Below are 23,325 nucleotides of genomic sequence, written 5' to 3'. Positions count from 1 at the left end.
AATACGTGTCATAAGGCCAGCATGCATATTTAATAATTATGGGCTAGTGATGCTTAAGTATAAATAGTGGGAAGGATCCAGGACCCAAAGTCCTAAAGGGAGTTATATTAAGAGTTGTTTCTTTGTTATATTTCTGTATTGATTTACGTTTTATAATTCAAATAATAATACAATAAAAGTATTATTTTAAAATTGTTGTTGTATAGTCATATTGAATAGGGGGGAAAACATATTTTTCTTCTTTTTTGTCCTTAGCTGATCACATCCACCAAGTGACGAGCAGCAGGACATTGTGATGGTCGCTTGGTTTCTATTTCTGTGTTGTGCTAAGTAGCATTGGTCAAAAATGCAGCCCACATAACTATATTAAAAATGAAATCTATTCATAATTGATAAGTTTAGAATGTGTCACGTTACAGTGTTCTTTTAGTGTTGTCAGTGGTCATTTATTGTATTTTATCTTCTGATCATTTTCATCAGTTTCTGGCTTTTGACATTTGCCCTCTTTCTTGTTTGACTGGCAAATGATCCTGAAGCTGCCCTAATGTATCTTACAGGAGTGTCCTAATTGTACTTCTAATATTGACAATTTCATTTTTAGCTACATTTTCACTTGGTGAAGAATCTCATCTTTATTGTTCATGTTTTTCAGGAAACAGAACCAGATTTTAATCATTGTGCGGTGTGCATTGAAGGTTATCAGCTAAACGATGTGGTCCGCATCCTACCTTGCAAGTAAGTGTGTGTGTGTGTGTGTGTCTGTGTTTAGTTTTGCTTTGCTTTGTGTAATAAGGGCATTATAATCTCCACAAAGGTCTAGGTACACAGTTTATTTCGTGTTTTGTTTTGTTAATGGATAATAATAATAATATAGTAGTAGTAGTAATAATTGCATTTATAATAATTTGAATTCAGAATTTGCTCAGGAAACTTCCCTTGTTATGGTGTAGATGAAGATATTTCTGTCTTCTTAACAACTCAGCTTATGTTGTCTGCTGACAAAATCTCTTTGCATTGCCCAGTGCAATTTGGTTTTGACCCCAGGCTTTGAATAATGGTCAAATGACATTTGGAGAGAGAGGGAGAGAGAAAGGGAGATCAGGGGTCACTTGCTGTTGTGAGATGTGATTTTGTTGAGGAAATATGGCACTGCTGTGGCTGTGAATCACACACTGCCCCTGTCAGACCCACTCTGCTTATTTTTAGCAGCTCAGCTTCCAGTGACCTCTAGGCATCCAACACACAAACACAGACACGCATTTATACTTACAAACAGATACACATTATTCATGCACACTGTATTAAAGGGATGCGACATGCAGTATGCACACACAAATACACAAGCATGCCCTTTCCTACAGTTTCAGACACCATCTGTCGAGTATGACCCGGTCACACAGCTGGAAGTCTGACTGCAAATTTTGTAGATCACCTTACAACAAACACACATACAGTACTGTACACGTCATAACTGCAACATGCAGTAATTCACTAGATTTCTCACTATTGCTGTTTTTTTATTTCTTCTTCTTTTTGACAGACATATTGTTGTTGACACTGTTTTTGTAATTGAGGTGCTTCCTTTTAAGGAGATCATTCAGTTTAATATTTTGTTGTAATTTACTCACCCTGATTGTGGTCTAAACCTAAATGACTGCTCTCTGTTTTATGAAATAACTTGGACATTCAGCTAATATTTCCTTTTGTGTTTGATGCTACTGTAGAGAGTCAGTCATACATGTTTGGAACCACTAGTAAAGAAACTATACTTTTAAGTACAGTATCAGTCATCTCTCTGTGAAATCTGTCGTACCATTTCTCTTTTCATCCATTCCACACCCACTCACTCTATCATTATTATCTCTTTCTCTCCCACTTTCTGTCTCTACAACTGCACAGCAGCAATGAAACGCTAATCCAGAGCTTGGTTAATTGCATTGTTCTCTGCTTACGGCTGAATCACTGCTTCACTCCAGTCAGATCAAATAACACACTCATGAGCTGCAGCCTGTACTGCCTCAGACAGCTGCTGACATCCAGCTATAAACCAGTCTCAGACTCTTAGTCATAATGAGGAAGGGTTGGATGACCATGTTGGTCTTGCAAGCATTGTAGACTCAATGAAATCAAACTTTTAGTCCATTTCTGTTGGCTTTCAGGTCATATATAAGCTAACACACTCCCAAAAGGTGGCAAAATATATAAACAAAAGCCTATTGGCTATAAAAAAAAAAAAAAGTATTGCGCCTAACTTCCTATTTCTATACTAGATTTGTCAACACAGGAAAGAAAACAGAAACTCATATTTGATTTCATGGGACTCCCAGCGAAACATCATAATCATTGATTGCAATATGTATGTTGGATATTTATCATATTTGCTATGCTTACTGTAAAGACATTATAATATTACAAAATAATTATATTAAAATATAATTCAAAGAATTCTGGAGAATGAAGTACTGATGCTGAAAATTCAGCTTTACCATAGGAACAATGTTATATTGTAATAATATTTTACAATAATACAGTTTTTACTGTATTTTTGATCAAATGATTACAGCCTTGGTGTGCATAAGAGACTTCTGAGCATAAGTTACCATCTTATCTTATTCCTTTTTAATGTGAGTGTATCTGCTCTCTTAAGCATAAGCATCTCCAGCCACAATCAATAACTCATAGCACAAGTAATGGCAGTACACTTGACCTAGCCTAGGCCATTCAATTTACGTCCCAGTGCATTAGCTTCGCTGTTTCTCTGTAACTTTCTCAGGGGTGTGCCCTTTACTTCATGGATCTGTCTGACTGCATATGCATGTAAATGGTATAAACGTGCATGTGATATGGTAACTGTAAAAGAATACAGTAGCCTACATAAAGATTGGGCCCAGACTCTGGTCTGTCGTAGTTTGATGGCATGCATCTCTTTAGTATAATTTGTGTTGCAAGCACCCTCATTATGAATTAATTTGACCCTTGTTTGCACGTTCTCCATCCAATAAAATAAAGCATTATTGGAGTTTGTTTGCACGTCACGTTGTTGCAGGATAATTTCAGAAGCATGGGTCCTCTCAGCACCCATTAGTCACAGTATGTAAGACGCACTTAGCATTATTTGATATCCTTAGATAACCCCTCTCAAATGTATTGCTGCTGCTCTATTCCACTATCTCTCCTGCCCAGTAGTTCTGTTCGGAAATCTTTTTTGAAACAACTTGAGGCTGAGGAACCTGCCTTTATTCCGGTTGGGACTATACTGTTTTCTATTTGAATGCCTTTTAAAATGTCATTTATTCCTGAGATTGCAAATCCTAATTTTCAGCATCATTACTCCAGTCTTCAGTGTCCTGTGATCCTCCAGAAATCATTCTAATACGCCTATTTGGTGCTCAAGAAACATTTATTACTATTATCAATGTTTAAAACAGTTGTGCTCCTTAATATTTTTGCACTGACCCCAAACTTTTATATATTTATCAAATTAATTTGTATTCTATATGCATTTAATGTGTTTTGTTTAAAAAATCTGTGTGCATTTATCATATTAAAATGTATAAATATACATAGGTAAACAAACAAGGCTGTTTATTACTATGCATTGTTGTATGTGTGCATATAAATGACAATGATTTAAAACGTAAGAACTTTTAAGCATCATTTTAGATGCTCTATGATGCAGTGAGAAAGATTCCTACAATCTTTTGAGCCACAATACCTGCCTTGTCTCTAGCACGAGTTTCAATGGCTGGCTTGTGCCGAGAATCTCCCTCATGAAGAGGGTTTCCGCTGTCGAGAGCCCAGGGTCTTTCCTGGAGTAAACACAGCTCAGATTGTGCAGCAGCCGGATATGAGGAGGAGGAGAAGAGACTCGACAGCTCTCTGTGAAAGCTCATGTTGCTGCTTTGAAGTCCACCAGCTTCTTGCTTTTAATCTGCCTCTCACTCTCTCCTCTCTCTGGTTGTAATAGAAATGTGTAATGTGCTTTTACGTGTAATGTCCTTCTTGCACCAGTGTTCTTAGAGCAGTTTCAAGTATTCATCGTTGCTGCGAAGAATTATGGTGATATCAAAGGCTTGATGCGCCATTTCATGGTCTTGCATTGTTATAATCCAGCAGCCATATCACCCTGTGGCCAAAGAAGCTAAGCAGGGCTGAGCCTGGATAGTGCCTGGATGGGAGACCTCCTGGGAAAACCAGGTTGTTGCTGGATGAGGTGTTATTGAGGCCAGCAGGGGTGCTCATCCTATGGTCTGTGTGGGTCCTAACGCCCCAGTATAGTGACCGGGACACTTTACTGTCAAAGAGCACCGTCCTTCGGATGAGACGTTAAACTGAGGTCCTGACTCTCTGTGGTCATTAAAACTTGGCCAGTGGTCTCTGTCCATCTTCATGGCCTCCTAATCATCCCCATATATACTGATTGGCTTCCTCACTCTTTCTCCTCTCCACCAATAATATAAGCTGGTGTGTGGGACTGTAGGTGTGTTCTGGCGCACTGTCTGCCGTCGCCTCATCCAGGTGGATGCTGCACATTGGTGGTGGTTGAGGATATTCCCCTTCTGTAAAGCGCTTTGAGTACCCAGAAAAGCGATAAATGTAACGAATTATTATAATAATAGCAATAGAGAGATTAGAAAGATTTTATTCATGCACATTGTTGTTGCAACTAAATGTATTACACTTTAAATATATACAAATTTAACAGATGATTGCAACATGCAGATGTGCTTTATTTATGGCTATCAAAATGTTTTCATCTCTTCTTTAGGCATGTCTTCCATAAAATGTGTGTGGATCCATGGCTAAATGAGCACTGCACCTGTCCCATGTGTAAACTCAACATCCTTAAAGCGCTGGGGGTTATGGTGAGCACACACACGCACATACTTCCGAAGACCTCTCGTAAAAAAACAAACAAACAGGTTTTGTAACATTTATAGCTGTCTTCTGGGAACAATTTTCCACAAAATGTGCAACTAAGTGTGCACAACAGACACATTGATCTCAGAGGGCAGCAGGTTATGACTTTTATAAGGCTCTTATTTGATTTGTTATGATTTTATTATGATTTATCATCTTGAAAATAACATCAAGTTCTGTAGTTTGTTTGGGATGGATTGCCAGAATTATTACAGAACTGAGAATGTAAAGATATTACTTTAAAAAATGACAAAGAAGATGTGTTGCTGGTTACAACACAATTCACAACTTTAATGTAATTTGTGCTGTAATCTTGATTTTGCAGAGGATTTATGATCCAATAGCGCCCTCTGGTGGTTACTTTAGTAATTTCATGCTATTTTTCATGCCATGGCTGATATTCAATGCTGTAAATGTTACCTTTTTTACTTCTTATGATTTGTTAATATAATTTGACTAAAACATGTATGCCCTTGCAGCCCAACCTGCCCTGCGTGGACAACATGGCTTTTGACATGGACCGAATGTCCCGCAGTCAGACTTCCAGCCAGAGGACTGCGCTGGTGGACCTGTCCTCTGAGACCAGCATCAGCATGGAGCCTCTACGCCACTCCAGTTCCTCCCAGCTTCCCTCCGACGAAGAGCTCATTCCTCGCTCCGGAGAGATCAACATCGCTGTCACTAGTAAGAGCAAGGCTTAATCTGTCTTTATTTCTCATTTCTGGATGTTCTTTAAAGGTGAAGTGTGTCATTTCTGCGTCACCAAACTGAATTTCAAAAAATAATGATTGTTTTCAAAACAGACTTGTGAAATATTAGAAAACTGGGATATTATTTTAGTATTGTAACGGTGAAAAAGGTCACACACTTCCCCTTTAAGTTTCTCTCTGTCACCTTTATTTCCTCACCTCCCTCCCACGTTGTCCTTCATTTCCTCCCCAGCCGGGGGGTTATCTTTCCTTCCTTCAGTGCGCTGACTGCATCCCTCCACCTGCTGCTGAGGCTGAGCTCAGTGATGTCAGCAGGTGTCTCTGCTCCACCACAGCGTGTCCTGCCCTTTCACTGCAGTACATCTTTACTTAGACTTCTCACGTCACTGTGTGTTTGTCATAGCACTCTGTGCTCTCTCCTATCACATTTAAAATGAATGTCAAAATTACATATCATTTTATAATGAGTGAGATAATGTACATTCAGTCACAAAATCACTTTTTTGTAAAGTGTGACTGTAAAAATACAAAGTGGGTTGAAAATCGGCAGTGTCGATAATATATGTAAGTGAACAATGTTTACTCGAACGCTCGTTTAATTGAAAACTATGGCAATAGGTTTCTCGCCTGTATACGTGACAGCATTTTGCATCGGGGGTTTGGGCGGAGCTGACAGAACGGCAGTTTCCATTTGGCCTAAAACTGTTAGGTCATCCAGTTGTCTACAAACTGGTTTTTCAGCTTTTCCATCGCAGTGTTCTTTCCATATTAATGATTCTTTGCAGACTTTAGCCACTGCCTACAAGGCGCATGATCCAAAGGTAACTCCCTCCCTCAAAACATTTACTCTTTAAATTCTTGCATTCAGAAACAAAAAGTTGACACTATTAAGACGTAAAGTTTGGTAAGAAGTATTTCCTACTAAGCAAGGTGGTATTTGACTCTGGTAAGAGTATCCACTGCAGACTGGTGGGAGTGCATTGGACCGCATCATGCCCAGTGCATTATGGGTGTTGACTTTTCCTACCTATTTGGAAAAAGGGAAGACAACAGCCTTTATTCTCTTTTGTCTAGTCAGATAGAGCGGATTTCAATCTTTCTTCTGTATAGGCAGCCACGTTTTATTGAAAGCTCATTTTGCTAGCAGAGAAGTACTCCTTTAACATTTGAGTTGATATTTATATATGTCATAATACACACATTTGTAAAATGGTTGAACGTTTTAACAGAAAGATAGATCCTTTTGCCTTAAATTCACATTGATTGACAAAATGTCTAACAGTTTTATTGTTGCGCTATACCATCCACCTCTAGTAATAACCTTACACCTTTTGAAAGTTAAATTGAAGTATTGTCTTTAAATATAAAAAAAAAATATGCGTTGGCTTTAAATAACAGCCTTTTCTCTGAAGTTATTTTAGTATATAGATTGTGCCAGCGTTTTTTTAAGCAGTTTGTTCAGAGCTATAACAACACACATGTTGAGTGCAATGAAACTAATCTTAAGAAAAGAAAAGTGCACAGAAATCAAAATAACAGAACAAAGTGTAGTTGCAGAAACAGATGTGGGGTAATTATGGGTTTGTGGGATAATTTATTATTTTCCAACCATTTGTCCTGGTGCTGTGTCTTTAAAATATTGTGTTCAGCAATTTTAACCCCTCCTGTTGGCCTCTATTTGAATTGTAGTGATTAATTATGTAATAGAAGCCCAAGCAGGTGTAGCGCCTGAACAGCTCTGCAATTTATTCAGGGTTTTTTATTTGGTTTCTTTCTAAAAGTTGTAGTGGTCTCTGTTTTAGAGATTCTTTTGAATGTGAATTCTATTGGTTTACAGAATTATAAAAAAAAAAATCCCTTAATTTAATTTGTCCTTAAAAAAACATCTGTGTGGAATACTTATCTGCTGCTGCATCTTCTAATGTCATGGTCTTCCTAACAGATCTTTGCTGCTTTGTAAATGTCTGGCTAAACCAGCACTAAGCGTCGTGTGCTCTGAATGTGCTGCGTTCTGTTTCGCTCTCGTTTGCTTCTGTTGTGTTCGGATCATCGCTTGCCTATGGCTTCCTCTCTTGTTCCATGGATTAGAGAAGCGTTCCTCTTTTCTTCACGCCTCCACCTGTCTCCAGTTTCCTGTTCTCTTCGGCTCTCTGTCGAGATGATACCCTGGCTCCGCCCTCAACAGAAAATGACTCCTCCCCCTTTTACTCTGTTGACAGAAGAGTGGTTTATTGTTGCCAGCTTCGGCGTCCTCTCTGCTCTCACACTTTGTTACATGATCATCAGAGCCACTGCCAGCGCCCCCACCGATGAGTGAGTATTGTAGATCTTTTTCAAGATTTTCAGAATGTCATAGCATCCCTAAATACATTAACAAAGAGGAAATGTACCTACTGTCCTTCAAGATTTGTGACATCAGTGTACTACACTTCTCTAAGAGTAAATACTGTCATAGTGTTATGCAGGCTAAAAGTCTTTAAATGAGATTCATCAAATCATTATTTTATAATCAATTTATTTAGGTACATGTTATATATTTCCAAAATATGAGTTTGCTATTTTTTTTTTACTATGTGTATTTATCTTTTACAGCCTTAAGTTGGAATGAAGATGTTTTCTGGAGTCCTGAGTTCTAAAATAGAAATGCATCCTGAAAAGCAAAGTTGCAGATTGCACTCCATGTCCACTTCAAACACATGCAGTGTTAGTGTTACTAGAGCTAACTTTCACCTCTGTAGATGTGAGGATCTTCATATGTTTTCACTGGATTATATTGCTGATCAACTTCTGTTTTACGCAATTGCTTTATTTAATAAGCTCTTTTTGTTTTTATTTTAGAAGAATATTGTTAAATGGATAGAAATGTGTTAAGTGCATAGAAATGTTAAATGTGTTTTAAATGCGTTTTTTTTAAATACTTTGGTTTATCTTTGTCATGTAAACTATTTTTTTAAAGACATTTGTGTGTGTATTAAAATTGCTTTGTGCAAACAGCTTTGTTGTGCTGAATTGTCCAGTAAGTTAGCAGTTACTAGTACTAGTTGTATTCCTTGATACTGTTTTGATGCTTCTGTCTCTCTCAGTTTACCATGGTGAGACTCCTGAATCAAATTTTTACCTTCTTCGTTCTGTCACATGTCTATTAGACGTACAGTATTGATTTGCTGCAGCATATTATAGCTGTAAAGTTTTACATCCTTACAGAACGTCAAGCTAAGAGCACTATAAATACTGTAACATATCTATGAGGACAGGTTGTGTTTTGTATAAGCCTAACCTTTAATGCATGAGGATCGAGATTGTGCAACTTAAGGTCAGGGCTCCAGTCCTGGAGGAACACTTTTCTGTAGAGTTTAGCTGGAAACCTAAAAACATCTGAACAAGCTAATGAAGGACTACTTGCTGGAGTTAAGCATATTTTTGCTTTATTGTTGTAAATATATACATTATTAAGCCCCTGTCTTTAAGTCTGGAGTTGTTTGAATACAAGCTAAAGGTACATTATGTACTAGCGGTAAAACAACTGAATCCATAGGCTTACCATAGTGAATCAGGGTAAGACAAAAACACGTTTTTGATAGAAGGATTGATGGTGTATTGAATTTAAATTTTGTCAATGTTGAACATAAAAATGACAATGTACCTTTTACACTGTTTTTAAAGATAAAATATCCAGTGCATTTTCAGACATTGCAGTGTTATTTTAAGTAAATCAGTAAGGTTTTTATTTACCTATCTACTGTTGCATTATTTTATACTCCTACTGTGTATAATTCAATACTGTTTAATAATGCACAATTGAATGGAACAGAGCATACACGTATTTGTGTTAACAGTTCATGCAGTTCAATAATTGCAATCTAGTCTACTGGACAGAATATAAATAAAATAGAAAAACGTGGACCTATAAAATATACATGTCCATAAAATCCACTTAAATCAAGGAACTGTATAATCACAAACTCTTCCATAAAGAACTGGCTTCCACTGAGACGGTTGATGGTAATTGGTCCAGTGTGAAGGACATAATAAGTGTTGATTACACGTAACGGACCGACATTGATTTTGTGCTGAGATGAAATGTCAGATTTGAGCACAACCTTTATGCGGAAAGGTAAACAAGTATTTTCAGTCTACAGGAGCAGAATCCTGGATATTTCATTAACATTCTGCAGAATCATTCCTCCTTTCATCTTTCTCACTTCTGTCCCCCTGTTGTACACAAAAACTACGATTAAACCCCGTCATTTTTGTTGTTTGTCTGTTTGCAGGTGGACATTTCTTCAACCGTAATTCTGTGTCTCCGCGCAGTGTAGATTATGAAATGGAGCTTCCAGACATCCAGGCGTCACTGGACATGTACGACGACAACAAATCCTGAGGACACGCATCTCCTCCACCTCAAGTCCATTCCTCCATCGTCCTCTCCCCGACCCCAGACTATGGGGATCAACCTTTATGAGTGTGAAATGGAGTATAGACAGTGAGCACACTGACTCTGGCGATAAACTCTACCACTGTAGAATGATCGGTCGCCTCAAGCGGATGTGATTGGACGATTGCACCATCATCAGCCTCACACTTTTACACTTATTTTCCTCTCTTACTTTTTGAAAGACTATTTCAAATGACATCTTTTCACAGACGCTATGGGAAGTACCTCTTTGTTCATTTCTCTGGTAGCCCCAAATGTCGTCTCAGCTGTTGTCTCATGTATGTAATTTGCTGACCGTTTTTACGTTCCAATGCTTATTATTGTTCCAGATGGGGAAAACTCTCTTGAGGACAGTCGTGGAAGCAGGCTTGGAAACGGCCTTTATAGAAGCGCTGTCTGCTTTGCATCTCTCAATGCTTTGCATCTTTGTAGCTAAACAGTGTCTCAGATCCAAACCCAACTCGTCCTTCATATGCTCAAATGCTGCAGCTTCACATTTAGTGCTGGCCTGTTAGCACTCGAAACTCCTCGACAAATCACCGTTACTTCCTCGTAGAAATATACAGTATTTCTGTGTACATAGAATGAAAATGTTTGAAACATGTATTTAAAGAAAATCCTATGGACTACCTTCAGTGAATACTAATCAGTTCCAAGCAAGGGGACCTAATAAATAAATAAATATACTGTATATATACATACACATACATATATATATATATATGTATGTATGTGTATTTATATATATACATGCATACATACAGTATTTGCATATTAGAATTCATACAGTATATATATCTCTCAATTTGTCTTTCCTGGATCGGATCTTGTCCGTGCACAAGAGTGTCTGTCTATTTTGTGTTCTCGTTTTCGGGGGATGGCATTGTGACCATACTGGGCCGCATTCACAGAAATCTTCATGTTGATTCTGCTTCAGATTTGTTTTATGTCATATAGTTCAGTCAGGACAGGGCAGAAGCTCTACTCTGAGACACTCAGAGTAACGGCTCTGCTTGATGTGGGTCATGATAATGGGCTAATATGTTACATACTGCCTCCGCATTAAACTTGTCATAATTGCCTATACGTCTTTCTTTGGGTGCGGTTTAAAATAAATACAACATGGATCAGTGCTATTTTAGTATTGTTTATACACTATTATAGTATTTATTATTTTTTTGTATTTGCTTTCATATTTATTTTCAGTTTTAATTTTTGTTTCAGTTTTAGTAATTTAATATGCTTTTGTCATTTTATTATATTTTAAATATTTATATTCAGCTCTTTTTAATCCAGTTTAAGCTTCATTAATTTTAGTACTTCAGCTTTTTTTTTTTTTTTAGTTAGTTAGTTGGACAAGGCAAATATTTTCATCTAATTTTATTTAATTCTATTTCAGCTTCATAATGAAAAGCTTGTTTTGTTTTTAGTTAACAATAAGAACACTGTCATGGATGGATGATAATTGAGTTCAACTGGTGCTATTTGAGCTCAAGTCTGGATTCTGGGCCCTGCCATCAGAAAGGGCATCAGCCTCTTTGGAGTTTAAATACCCAGAACAAAAGAGAAAGAAGAGTGAAGTAGATTTTTATTTAGGGACACTTAAGATGATATAGTATTATTATTATTATTATTTATAGCAGTGGTAGAATTCAAAAATACATAGGCCTATGTTAAATGTTACTAAATCACTTTAATATAGCCTAGGCCTAATTACAGGCAGCTTCATAAAATAATTACATCAGGAGAATATATCATTCATTATGCAATCACATTGTACTTTTATAATAACTGTTACATGGGCACCATTAAGTGTGTGACCTTTAAATTTCATGGAAAGCATTCAGAAAAAATGTATTTCTTTTGAATAGCGTAATTAGATGCATCATACACGCTACTGTATTAAATTAATGTAATACAATGCATTTAAGAGTTTAGTGTCTGTAACCTTTTCGTCTGTGATTCCTTCGGTGCTTTGGTTCCGTTTTACATATAACAGCCTGTCTGTGTCCCGCAAGTCCGCAACCATAGATGTGTAAGAGTGCGCGCTCAGGTAATGTTTTCATCGGCCGCTAGAGGGCGATAGAGCTCTCTGCTCTGCTTCTGCTGCAGGAAATTATCTGAGCCGAAATGAAAGTTGCTAAAGAGTACCGACCGAAGGCTTTGCTAAACGTTTGTTTATGGTTCCGTTTAAATGGCGTTTACTTTAACATTTGTTGTTTTGATAATTTACCATGAACTGCTCACGGGATCCATCAGCGTCGAACTAAATAGGACATATCTGACGGACGAAGACCGACTGATGACTTTTCAGCAAGTAAATGAAAACAACGAACTCTATCAGAGACTGATTAATTTCCAGGTATATTTAGTGGACTAACATTAATATCTCACATTAACGTTACAACGACAGCATTACATCCGTATCATAAGAACTCATTCATCAACAATCGCTGCCTATGATTATTAGATACAATGGATGTGTGTCTCCTAGTCATAAACTAGTGAGCTGCCTAACGTTAACTAGACTAACGTTAGACAGTATTTTTAGGCATCATAAGATGAGGACTCTCACACATACAGCTTAATGCACCTTGGATGCCCAGAAATGTTGTCTAGGTAGGCAGCTTGCTCGTTTTTGAAGGCAGACTATAACTAGAGATGACTCTAATGTATTGAAATATTGGAACTATAAAGTAAATCTAACAGTTACAGTTACTGACCATGTCTCAATACAGACTCTAGAATTTGAGTTTTATGGTATATATATATATAGGCAATGCCAGTAATTCTATTAGTTTCTGTCATGTGATACATTTCCTCATGTGATTCAGATCTTAGGCTACCTGTTGCACAAGACACCTTTGGTGATTTTGTTTTGTCACATTGTAGAGTTCCCTCAAGAGACAAGCCTTTCTGAACTCACAGTTGAAGAAATCAAACCATTCTGCCAGTTACGGCATCAACCAGTTCTCTGACTTCTCTCCGAAACAATTCAAAGGTGAGTGCAGGATAAGGATGCTTACAGATGGATTCACTTTTTATATAATGGCAACTGACCCGTCTCGTTTGATTGTCAGAGCGATATCTCACAGCTCGGGCTGAGACGGCTCCAAAGTTTGACCCATCTAGGCCTGGATTTCAAACTAAGACGAATTATCCACCCAGGTTTGATTGGAGGGACCATGGAGTTGTCGGACCAGTACGAAACCAGGAGTCGGTAGGGTTTAGATGTTAAAGTCCCCATGAAATCTTTATTATTATTATTTTTAATTCATGCCCTCATAATCTTTAATTAAAGTTATTTCCCCTCCCTTATGCAATGGCATCTCTTCTATTCTCTGATGATGTGTTTACTGGCATGAGGGCGGGATCAACCTGTCACTCACATGAGATCACAACAATAGCAAACCACAACCATCCAATCAATCACACATGGACAATATCAAGTTCTGCCTTTATTTATTTATTTATTTATTTATTTTTCATTTGAGAAGCTTTTTCACTTGGACATATGTCACAACAGGGAGGAAGAGATAATCACAACTTCTGGTCCGTGCCGACTTCAAGATTAGGCTTTAGTTTAGATCTGAACTTCACATTTTTTCACTCATGCATTTACTCAGACTCAGAACATATGACTTTTTTGTTACAACGTGTAATTGATATGTTTACTCAGCATTTCTTTTTGCTCTTTCTTGCAGTGTGGAGGTTGCTGGGCCTTCAGTGTGGTGGAGGCCATTGAATCGGTGTCAGCTAAAGATGGTGGGAAACTACAGCAGCTCAGTGTGCAGCAGGTTATAGACTGTTCTTATGAAAACCATGGCTGTAATGGTGGATCCCCTGCTGAAGCTCTGTACTGGCTCATACAGGTGCTGTCATCTGCACTCTCTTTTTCTCATGATGACGTAACTGGGAAAATTGCATTATTTAAGTTGATAATAATAGTGTATTCAACCACCATTAGTTTTATTTGCTTTGACCAATGGTGTCGGATCCTGCTCCTTGCGGGCCAGTCTCCTGCAGAAAATTACATTTTAAAATGTATTAAAGCAGTAAATTTAAATTAATAATATTTCTCAATATTAAAATTGAGTAATTTTGGTCAAATAACTTCAGCCTTGGTGAGCATAAGAGACTTCTTTCAAAATAATTTTTAAAAGTTCTTGCACCAAACTTTGTGTAACAAGGTTATCGAAACGTTTTAGTAGTTATATTCTCATTTGGATCATATTCCCTAAATTTAGCAAACAAAACGCATATTTTACAGCTGATTTAAAAGCAGTAATTAAGTTGGTAAAAGTGCTGAAATGTATTGTGAAGTCCCCGTTCTAAGCTTTTAAATGACATCTGTTTTCTTTCTTCTTCTTTTTTTTTTGTAACAAGCATTTTAATTAGGATTTTAATAAAGGTTTAAATTAATTAGCTAGCCGCTCCAGTTCTGAGAGGGTTAAAACTCAAAGTAAAGTTGTCGGAATCATCCACAACAAGCTGCTAATTAAAGATGTCTGTTATCCTCCCAGAAGTTGCATAATTGGCGCATCTAATATCCTGCTTTGTATGTCTGTTTTATTTCAGACCAAATTAAAGTTAGTGAATCAGGCGGAGTATCCCTTCAAAGCCGTAGCTGGAAGCTGCCAGTACTTTCCTCGTTCTCATGATGGCGTGATAGTGAGGAATTACTCCGCTTATGACTTCAGGTAATAGATGTAGCATGCAGATACCTTGAGCTTTACATCAACAGTCAGCTGTGCCAGTGCATTACGTGCAGTGCAGACCTTGTGTACAATTCCATCATTCAAGGTTGAAGTTTGTTGGGATGTGGGCCAACGTTTTATGTTTACTCATCTGTTCTTGTCAAGTCTGTTTGCTACTCGGGGTCACGGACTGTACGCTCACATACGGCTGATCAAAAACCAAACGCAGCGCTTCTGACCTGTGTTTCGGTGTTAACATTTATGTCAGATGTCACTGTCTTACATTGTGTTCTTTATGTGACATGACATGATTTCAGTCCTAACCAACTGGGTCAACCAACCGTTTTACTGGTTGCACTGTCTCCATTTCTGTCACAGCCTGCAGGGAAATCTCATGAATGCATTCAATTGTATTAATTAAATTGAGCCTAAGCACTGTATACATTGGGATATGTTGTTCTAGTGCACATGAGGAGGTGATGATGAGTGTCCTGGTGGAGTCCGGGCCTCTTGTGGTCATTGTGGATGCCATCAGCTGGCAGGATTACCTGGGCGGCATCATTCAGCACCACTGCTCCAGCCACAATGCCAACCATGCCGTACTGATCACCGGTTATGATACCACAGGTACACACACACGCACACACACACACAGACACGGGCGGTTAAACTCTCTTTACTTGTGCCTCAGAGCATATAAAGGGTTCAGAGCGCTGGCCTTCACGGATTACGTCCTGTCAAGGGCACACAATTGAGCCGACACTGGCAAATACTGGCTGTGTGCCAACATCCCAGAAAACTGCCTGATGTGTCTGCGGTATAATCAGCAAGCTGTCCGCAGCGTTTATACACTCCTTTGATTTGTTTTCTCCTGTTTGTTTACTAGTTTGAATTAAGGACTCGCAGTGTAAAGTAGAGCAATTTACGCACCATTCGCTTGAAACTGCAAACAATACATGAGCGTTATTGTAATTAATCAGTTTGTCAAATCTGCAATACTAATGAGATGCTTTATGGATTAGTTTGTATATAATAATAATCTGACATGTTTACTAAAAATAAACATGCAAAATTTACAAAATTTCTGTCACATTTTGACAGAAAACAGGGTCTAATTTTGAAATAAACACATCTTTATATCTGTATGTGTATACTTTTTGTGTATACTCTTCTTTACAAATATAAATCAGCACATATGTTAGAACATTACAGTACATCATATTGACAGTACAAATGTATGAAGCCCACTAATGAGACACGGTGATATGAAAAAAATATATATATTTCACAACATTTGCGTTCCCCTTAGAAAGTTTGCGTTCGCTTGCAAAACTCTTTCGTTCTTTTGCAACATACAAATGTCCTTCCCATCTCATATTTTTTCCCCATCACCATGTCACTTTATGGGCTCGGTACAAATGTGTACTTAAAGTACTTAAAGTACCGTAACTTAAACCCGAAACAATACATGAGCGTTATTGCAGTTAATCAGTTGCTTTTTGGATTAGTTTGGATATAAATAAGAAAAACTCCTGGGTTTTTTTCCATACCATTATAAGTGTACGCTATGTATTATGACTTTTTTGTAATTAATCATTTCCCATCTCAGGTGTATTATCTCTGATATGTCTTCATATTTTATCACAGGGGAAGTGCCATACTGGATAGTACGCAATTCCTGGGGGACCTCATGGGGCGATAATGGATATGTTTACATCAAAATAGGGAACAACATGTGTGGTGAGTTTGTGTATGACCCACTTTTAATGCTTTTTTACTTTGTTGACAGTTTCCCAGACAAGTGATAAACACAATGCATCCTGCTGCAGGGAGACATTGTGTGCATTCATAAATATTCATGAAGTGTTGGACGTCGTTGGCAAACACTCAATACTGTCTGCAATGTAAAAATACAATCATGAATGCCTAGTTTTATTTTATGTCAGATCTTTTCTAAATAATGTAGTGAGATTATTTTTCGATTGTGATCTTGTTTGTCAATAACTTTGATTGACTTCACGCAATGTCAGATGAGAATCAACAGCCACTCTTTTTTTTTCTTTTTTTCTAGGAATTGCTGACAATGTTGCTGCTGTTTTTGTGTGATTGTCAATAATCTTTTGTATTTCCGTGATAAGACCGTGGCAGATCGACATTTTAAAATATCACCCTCAGGACGGAAATCCTCCGGTAGCTGATGAGAACTGTCAAAATTCTCACGTAGCAAATCCTGTTGCCTCGCGAATGCAGAGCAAGCACGCTGCTATTTCAGCGAATACATCATATTCCTAATCCGTCACTGTAGCCCAAAATAATCCGAGTCAGAGCCGGATTTAGTTTTAGTTACGAAACGCACACGAGCTAGATCTGTCTTTAAGAATGTTTTAATCTTTAGAAAACACTGTTAGTATGTATAAGTGCACAACTGAACTGAACGCTTACTATATTGCACTGATGTTGGACACACAAGTGAACTCATCTGAGAAAAATGTGAACATTTGTATAATATTTTGTGAATACTAATTACAGCCTTTGATCTGTAAGTGCTTATCACTACAGTACATTGTAACTACAAACTTGGGTTACACTTTAATAAGGTGTCCTTGTTACAATGTAATTATACAAATAAGTACTGAGTAATATTAATTTCACCTATATATGTAGGGTTAGGTTTTGGTTTAGGGTTAGTTGCTTGTAATTATGCATCATTTGCTGTTACTATTATTATAGTAAATAAATGTAAGATGTGTTACAGGGAAACTACAATAGAGTGTTAACCAAAGTTTACTTTTTATTGTGTTTATCAATTGTGGTTGCATTTTAGGAATAATCTGACATGTTTACTGATATTAAATAAACTTACAGGTACACATTTTGACAGAAAACATTGTCTGTTTTATCCAAATAAACAAGTATCATAATATCTGTATGCTCTTTATTTACAAAATATAAATCAGTTAACTACACATATGTTAAAATATTACATTATATTGACGGTCTATAAACAAGTGCAATAACAGTGTCACTGATTTTCTTTTTTTATGTGTTGACGCGGTCTTAAAATTCCCTCTTTGAACATCTGTAAAATCAGCGCAGCTTTGTAGCCTCTGTCTACCATTTAAAAAGACTTTAGTGACAAATGTTGGTGATGGGAGACTTTTTTTCTTTTCTTCTGTACTCTGTAAACGCTGTTCATCCTTCCCTCATCCTCCATCTGTTTAGTCTGAGTCATCGCTGCTGCAGTAGGAGCTGTCGCAGCATTCGGCCGTGTACAGGAAGCTGTGCTCACTCGGGTCCAGCTTGGGAACCCAATCCCTCGGAACCAGGAAGGTGGCCAGGTTAAACAGATCCACAAACACCTTGTAGCGATCACTGGCAAAACATAGTCAGGTTCATGAATTAAGGCATATCGATACATACTGTACTCGTGTTTGAGTGGGCCGTGTCCAGGAGATGGCTTGCATATTGCTGCCAATTCACATTTCATTTAGCATTATGTTTCACATGGATAATTCCAGCAAATGCAGAGTGCTTTGTCTGGATTCGTCCCAGATTATTTGGCCTACCTGACAGTGGAGCGCAGGTACTGATAGCCTGAAGAGCCACCTGTGCCGCCTTTACTGCCAATCATCCTGTGCACCATACACACGTGGTTATCTAGGGGGAAATTCAGCTATAAATAATGCAGGAAGTAAAAAAGGAATGCATTATTGATATGCAGAAGAAAATCTTTTGTTCAGTGTCGACACGCTTCTAAGAGGCTTTGCCCTACAGGGTGTTTAAGGTCAGATTTATTTGCAGTTCTGAAGCTGGTTTCAGTGATGTCACATACATCTCCATTTTGTCATGAGGGTGTCGATGTCCATCAAAGATGTCAGGAGTTGGAAAGGAACCTGAAATCGAGGCTCCTCCCTGAGAACAGACAGAGAAGTTGAGTTACAAATGAGTTTGAAAATAAATTAGATTTTATATAACAATGAAACTGTTCCACAAGAGATCACTGTTCCACATCTGATTATGAATTCATATTTGTAAATAAGTAACATTTACAATAATCAGAAATGTTAGCAGCAAATCAGCAAATTAGAATGATTTCTGAAGGATCATGTGACACTGAAGACTGGAGTAATGCTGAAAAATCAGCTTTGACATCACAGGATTCAATTACATTTTCTATTATATTTAATCGTTAATTAAAAATGGTAAATTACTGTATTTTTGATCAATTAAATCCAGTCGTGGTGAGCATAAGGTCATCTTTAAAAACATTTAAAAAATCGTATCAGTCCTAAAGTCTTGAATGATTGTGTATACAACATAACATTTACTTTGAAGTTAAATCTATCTCTTTTTGGATAGAACAGCATCTTTGTACTAAATTAGCAGGTCATCTTAGACGTACCTGTAGAAGTATATCATCAGGGCTCCCTGCAGTGCTTTATAGGACAGCCTCCTCTGACCTGCACAGACAGAACATCATATCCCCCTGTAACTCCTAGTGGATGTGGCACTTGACATTGACATTGTATACATGAGAGGTTTGCTGACCGGTGCTTAGTAAGTGATCATGTCTTCTCTCATCAAAGAGCGATACGAAAATGTCTCTCTGCTTAATGACCTCGGCCATCATCTCCTCTTTCATCTCTGAGGCTGGTTTTTGCTATTAAGAAGAAACATGAGTTATCACTTAACTTAGATTTGAGAACTGCACAGAATTATCCAGGGATCCTCCACAAACCTCTATATTTGCTGTCTCTGTACTGAGCCCCTCGAAAATATTGGCTTCCAGTTTCCCCCAAAAATTGAAGCCACCTTCCTCCAAACCAGGCGTTCTCTCCAGCCATTGCTGAAAAGTATTGATTGCTTATGAGAAATGTAGCTGTCCGCCACATTTATCATGACTTGATATATAAATTGTCCATGTAACCTATTCTTCTCTGAATACCAATAACCAGCAAAGAAGTCCAGTAAGTTTCAGCTCTTGTGTTGAATTTCCCCGATTACATTGATTAATACAGTATTCATGACTGATCTTATAATGTGATTTCCCTCAGGTTTACCTCCACTAACTGAAGAAGCGTGGGCTCCTGCTCTGAGTGGAGGAGCAGCTCATTTTCCTGGTCACGGAAATTATCCCGGTAATGCCTTCTGTTGTAGGGGACCCTCTGGTTTTGTGGGACCCCAATCTTGTTTTCCAGCAGTCGAAACTGCAGACTCTGGAAGCCGGAAGCCGGCGCGAGATATTCCCTGTGCACAGAAACACAGATCAATCCAGCTAAATACAATTATGCTAAACTGCCATTGACTTTGATTTAACAAATTAGTGCCATCTAATGCTTATTTACTGAGTTAGCTATATCCAGTCTCTTGAGTGTTGGTACATTTCCAACAGCAATTTTGCTCAACCAATGCTGTTATCTAGGGAACGTGAAACTTGTTTTCAGCAAATGCTTTTCATTGTCATAATGAGAACTGTATAAACCTTACCTGAAGTCATAGAAGTCTAAGGCAGTCATGGTTTCCAGAACAGAGAACTGGTCGAGCAACAGTCTGAATATCATCACAACCCTTTGGATACGAGTGTTGACTTTGAGCATGTTTCGCTCGTCACGTACCTGACGAAATAGCGGTACAGTTAGATTGACTTTCATCAGTCTTTATAAAGGGTCTGAAACAGGACATTTAACTAGAGAAGTATCTTAAACTAGACTGAAGGTGGCAGCCTCATGCTGCAGTGCGCATTCTTTCTTTCAACTGAACTACATATGTCATAAAACTGAAGGCTCGGGCTGTTTATCATTGTCCAAAAGGTCCACAAACAATAAATAAACTGAATTTTCCATTGCAAGTATGCATATGTGCCGCTTTGACAAGTATCCCAAAAATCCTTATAAAACCCTAGCATAGCTTCAAAATAGCTTGGGGTATAAAAAAAACATTTGCACAACCGGTTTACCATTAATACTTTTATTCAGCAAGAAAAGGACACAAAAAGCAACAGGAAAGGCATTTATAATGTTTTAGAGATTTCTATTCCAAATAAATGCTGATCTTAAAAAAAATAAGTATTACAGTTTCCACAAAAAATATTAAGCAGCACACTATTCTGTTTTCAATATTGATTATAATAAATGTTTATTGAGCATATTGAGTATATTCGAGTGATTTATGAAGGATCGTGTGACACCGAGGACTTGAGCAATGATGCTTTGCCATCACATGAGTAAGTGACACTTTATTTTACTGTATTTTTTTTATCAAATAAATGCAGCCTTGGTGAGCAGAAGAGACCCTTTAAAAAATCTTACCGACCACAAACTTTTGAATGGTTTTGTACATGATGCAGTATAGCACAAAATGTCAGATAATAATATTAAAATATTTGCCCTGATTTTGTCTGAGCTATTGAGCTGAGTTAGTGTTTTATTTCCAGGTGTTTATGAAAATCATTCTTCATCTCTTCCAAATCTCTTTTTTGTTCCCTGTCAGCCTGAACCTTCATTAGATGTAATATTCTCATAAAAAAAATGCTCTATAACACATTTTTAGGTGACTTATTAAATGTTAATCTTCTTACATTAATTAAAGGCAGGTCCATTCAAAAATGGAGCTATCTGATAACTGTAGCTGTTCATGACCCACTAACACAAATCGTTTTTGTGTTTGGGCTACTCACATGTCCACTGGTGAAGATTTTTCTCACCGAGTCCAGCTCCCACAGAACTTGTTTAAACCACAGTTCATACGCTGCAACAGAAGGAACAAGTTAATCATTTCTTCAGGTTATATGAAAAGTTAGTGCGCTTCAAGGTAAATGTAGCTACAAAAGTGCAGTGACATTGGTCTCTGGGCTTCTCTAATGAACATTTATGACACACGGTGTGAATAAAAGCATGTATTTATGGATTATGTATAGTCGTGTAACTCTGGATTCACTGGTGAGGTGGATTCTGAATTGTCGACGATTGTTCACATGATGTGGGTTACATTCAGCTTTGAGCTTTTGATTTAGTCTTGACTAGTTTTGTTCGCAGTGAAACTTGTCAACATTCAGCGTTATAAACAAGGAAATTAGTTTTCTTTTTCTTTTCCCTGTCGTGTTCTGGGAGCGTTCATTGGAGAGGCTAAGACTGATTTGCCCAAAGGCTGTTTAGTTTTTGTGCTGCTCACCTTGATGTGTGACGATGAACAGATGTTCGTCATGGATCTTGTTTCCCTTCAGCTCACTTTGAAGCATCTGAGATGTCACTATTTTATCCAGCTGGGGATGAGAGAACATTTTGTTTCATGAAAAGCAAGCCAAAAAAGTATGTAATAACCAAACTCAGTGTGTCTATTTAAAATAGAACATAAAAAAAACGAACTACATCACTGTTTGCCATTCAAATCTGAGATGCATGCTATTTCCAGCATTTATTAATTTTGGAAACCTAAAGTATCACATGGTGTTCTGATCGCACAGCCCATTATAATACACTTTAGATTCGATGACTTTCACCAATTAATCATGAACTATTTTAGGAGAAGCTATGCTTTATGCTTATTAAAATATATGAAAATGTCATTTATATGCATGAGTTAGGCTAATGTGCAGTTTACCTGCAGATAGTCACCATAGATAAGACCTCCTTTGCTGGCTTTGTTAATTCCAGATTGAGAATCATCATTCTCCTCTTCTTTCAGATGCGGCTTACTAGCTGACCTGTATTTCCATTAAACACATTATCATAAAACACAGAAACATTCAGCGTTGTATGTTCTAACTGATTTCAGATATGGTTGTGATGATATGTGTCTTTGGGATTAACTGTATAATCAACTATCTAAAAATGTTGAAAGCTGAAAATACATACAAGAATTTCTTCTGAAAATATGGACATCCACTCATGGCTGAAATTATAATATGTGTCAAGCTGGACTGCTTTCTTTTACTCAACTTTTAACTGGCAGTTCTCAAGGATGTCCACGAATTTTAGAACTTTTTTCCCCACATGCTGCTGACCAATCATCTCTAGATCCATCCCACCTCCCTTCTGGCCATTCACCCCGGCGGACATGTTGGACTTTGTCTTGTTCTTATCTTAGGTGAAATCGAACTGAAACTGGTGAACTGAAACAGAACTTTGACTTGATAACATTATGAGCAGGGCATTTACATAAATTGAACGAATGTGGGATCATGTTAAAGGGTTCAGATTGTCTTAAACAGTCAAATTTCAAGAGCATTCCTATTTTTACTGCCATTAAGAAAGACTGGGTTACACCTTGCTTTATTGTTTTGCCCCTGAACAGCCCTTTTACATAGTTTTACAGTAGTAGTACAGGTGAAAGTAAAAAAAATTGAATATCGTGCAAAAGTTAATTCATTTCAGTAATTCAACTTAAAAGGTGAAACTAATATAGACTTATTACATGCAAAGTGAGATATTTCAAGCCTTTATTTGTTATAAGTTTGATGATTATGGCTTACAGCTTATGAAAACCCCAAATTCAAAATTAGAATATTGTAAAAAGGTTTTCATAGCTGTAAGCCATAATCATCAAAATTATAACAAATAAAGGC

General features: G+C 37.5%; 3 protein-coding genes across 4 annotated transcripts in view; 2 read left to right on the top strand and 1 right to left on the bottom strand.

The window, feature by feature from the left end:
- The window catches only part of rnf130 (ring finger protein 130), a 40,230-nt gene extending 29,416 nt beyond the window's left edge, over positions 1–10,814 (top strand). Inside the window, exons 6-10 of one of the 2 annotated variants that reach the window (XM_079630999.1) lie at positions 653–735; positions 4,769–4,865; positions 5,400–5,604; positions 7,850–7,943; positions 8,223–9,363. In XM_079630999.1, the coding sequence (XP_079487125.1) occupies positions 653–735; positions 4,769–4,865; positions 5,400–5,604; positions 7,850–7,943; positions 8,223–8,238 (495 nt within the window). In that variant the 3' untranslated portion in view covers positions 8,239–9,363. Of the gene's footprint in view, positions 1–652; positions 736–4,768; positions 4,866–5,399; positions 5,605–7,849; positions 7,944–8,222; positions 9,364–9,901 lie in introns of those variants that run through there. The other variant, XM_079631000.1, reaches the window with a different exon arrangement.
- A 1,270-nt stretch (positions 10,815–12,084) lies between these two features.
- Positions 12,085–17,719, top strand: ctso (cathepsin O). Its single transcript, XM_079631630.1, has 8 exons — positions 12,085–12,427; positions 12,958–13,066; positions 13,146–13,285; positions 13,770–13,937; positions 14,644–14,765; positions 15,226–15,389; positions 16,410–16,502; positions 16,834–17,719. Exons 1-8 carry the CDS (start codon positions 12,260–12,262, stop codon positions 16,866–16,868), a joined length of 999 nt encoding a protein of 332 aa, XP_079487756.1. The 5' UTR covers positions 12,085–12,259; the 3' UTR covers positions 16,869–17,719.
- Positions 17,530–22,737, bottom strand: tdo2a (tryptophan 2,3-dioxygenase a). Its single transcript, XM_079631628.1, has 12 exons — positions 22,616–22,737; positions 22,362–22,464; positions 21,933–22,023; positions 21,439–21,509; positions 20,250–20,377; positions 19,823–20,009; positions 19,501–19,608; positions 19,311–19,422; positions 19,165–19,222; positions 18,595–18,674; positions 18,329–18,419; positions 17,530–18,134 (listed from the first exon to the last, which is right to left on the bottom strand). The coding sequence occupies exons 1-12, from the start codon at positions 22,648–22,650 to the stop codon at positions 17,981–17,983; spliced, it is 1,218 nt and encodes a 405-aa protein (XP_079487754.1). The 5' UTR covers positions 22,651–22,737; the 3' UTR covers positions 17,530–17,980.
- Between the last annotated feature and the right edge of the window lie 588 nt (positions 22,738–23,325).

The sequence above is a fragment of the Phoxinus phoxinus genome (genome assembly GCF_949152265.1).
Source record: "Phoxinus phoxinus genome assembly, chromosome: 12".
Taxonomy (NCBI): Eukaryota; Metazoa; Chordata; class Actinopteri; order Cypriniformes; family Leuciscidae; genus Phoxinus; species Phoxinus phoxinus.
The sequence above is the reverse complement of the archived record's forward strand: the minus strand, read 5'-3'. Positions and strand labels throughout refer to the sequence as shown.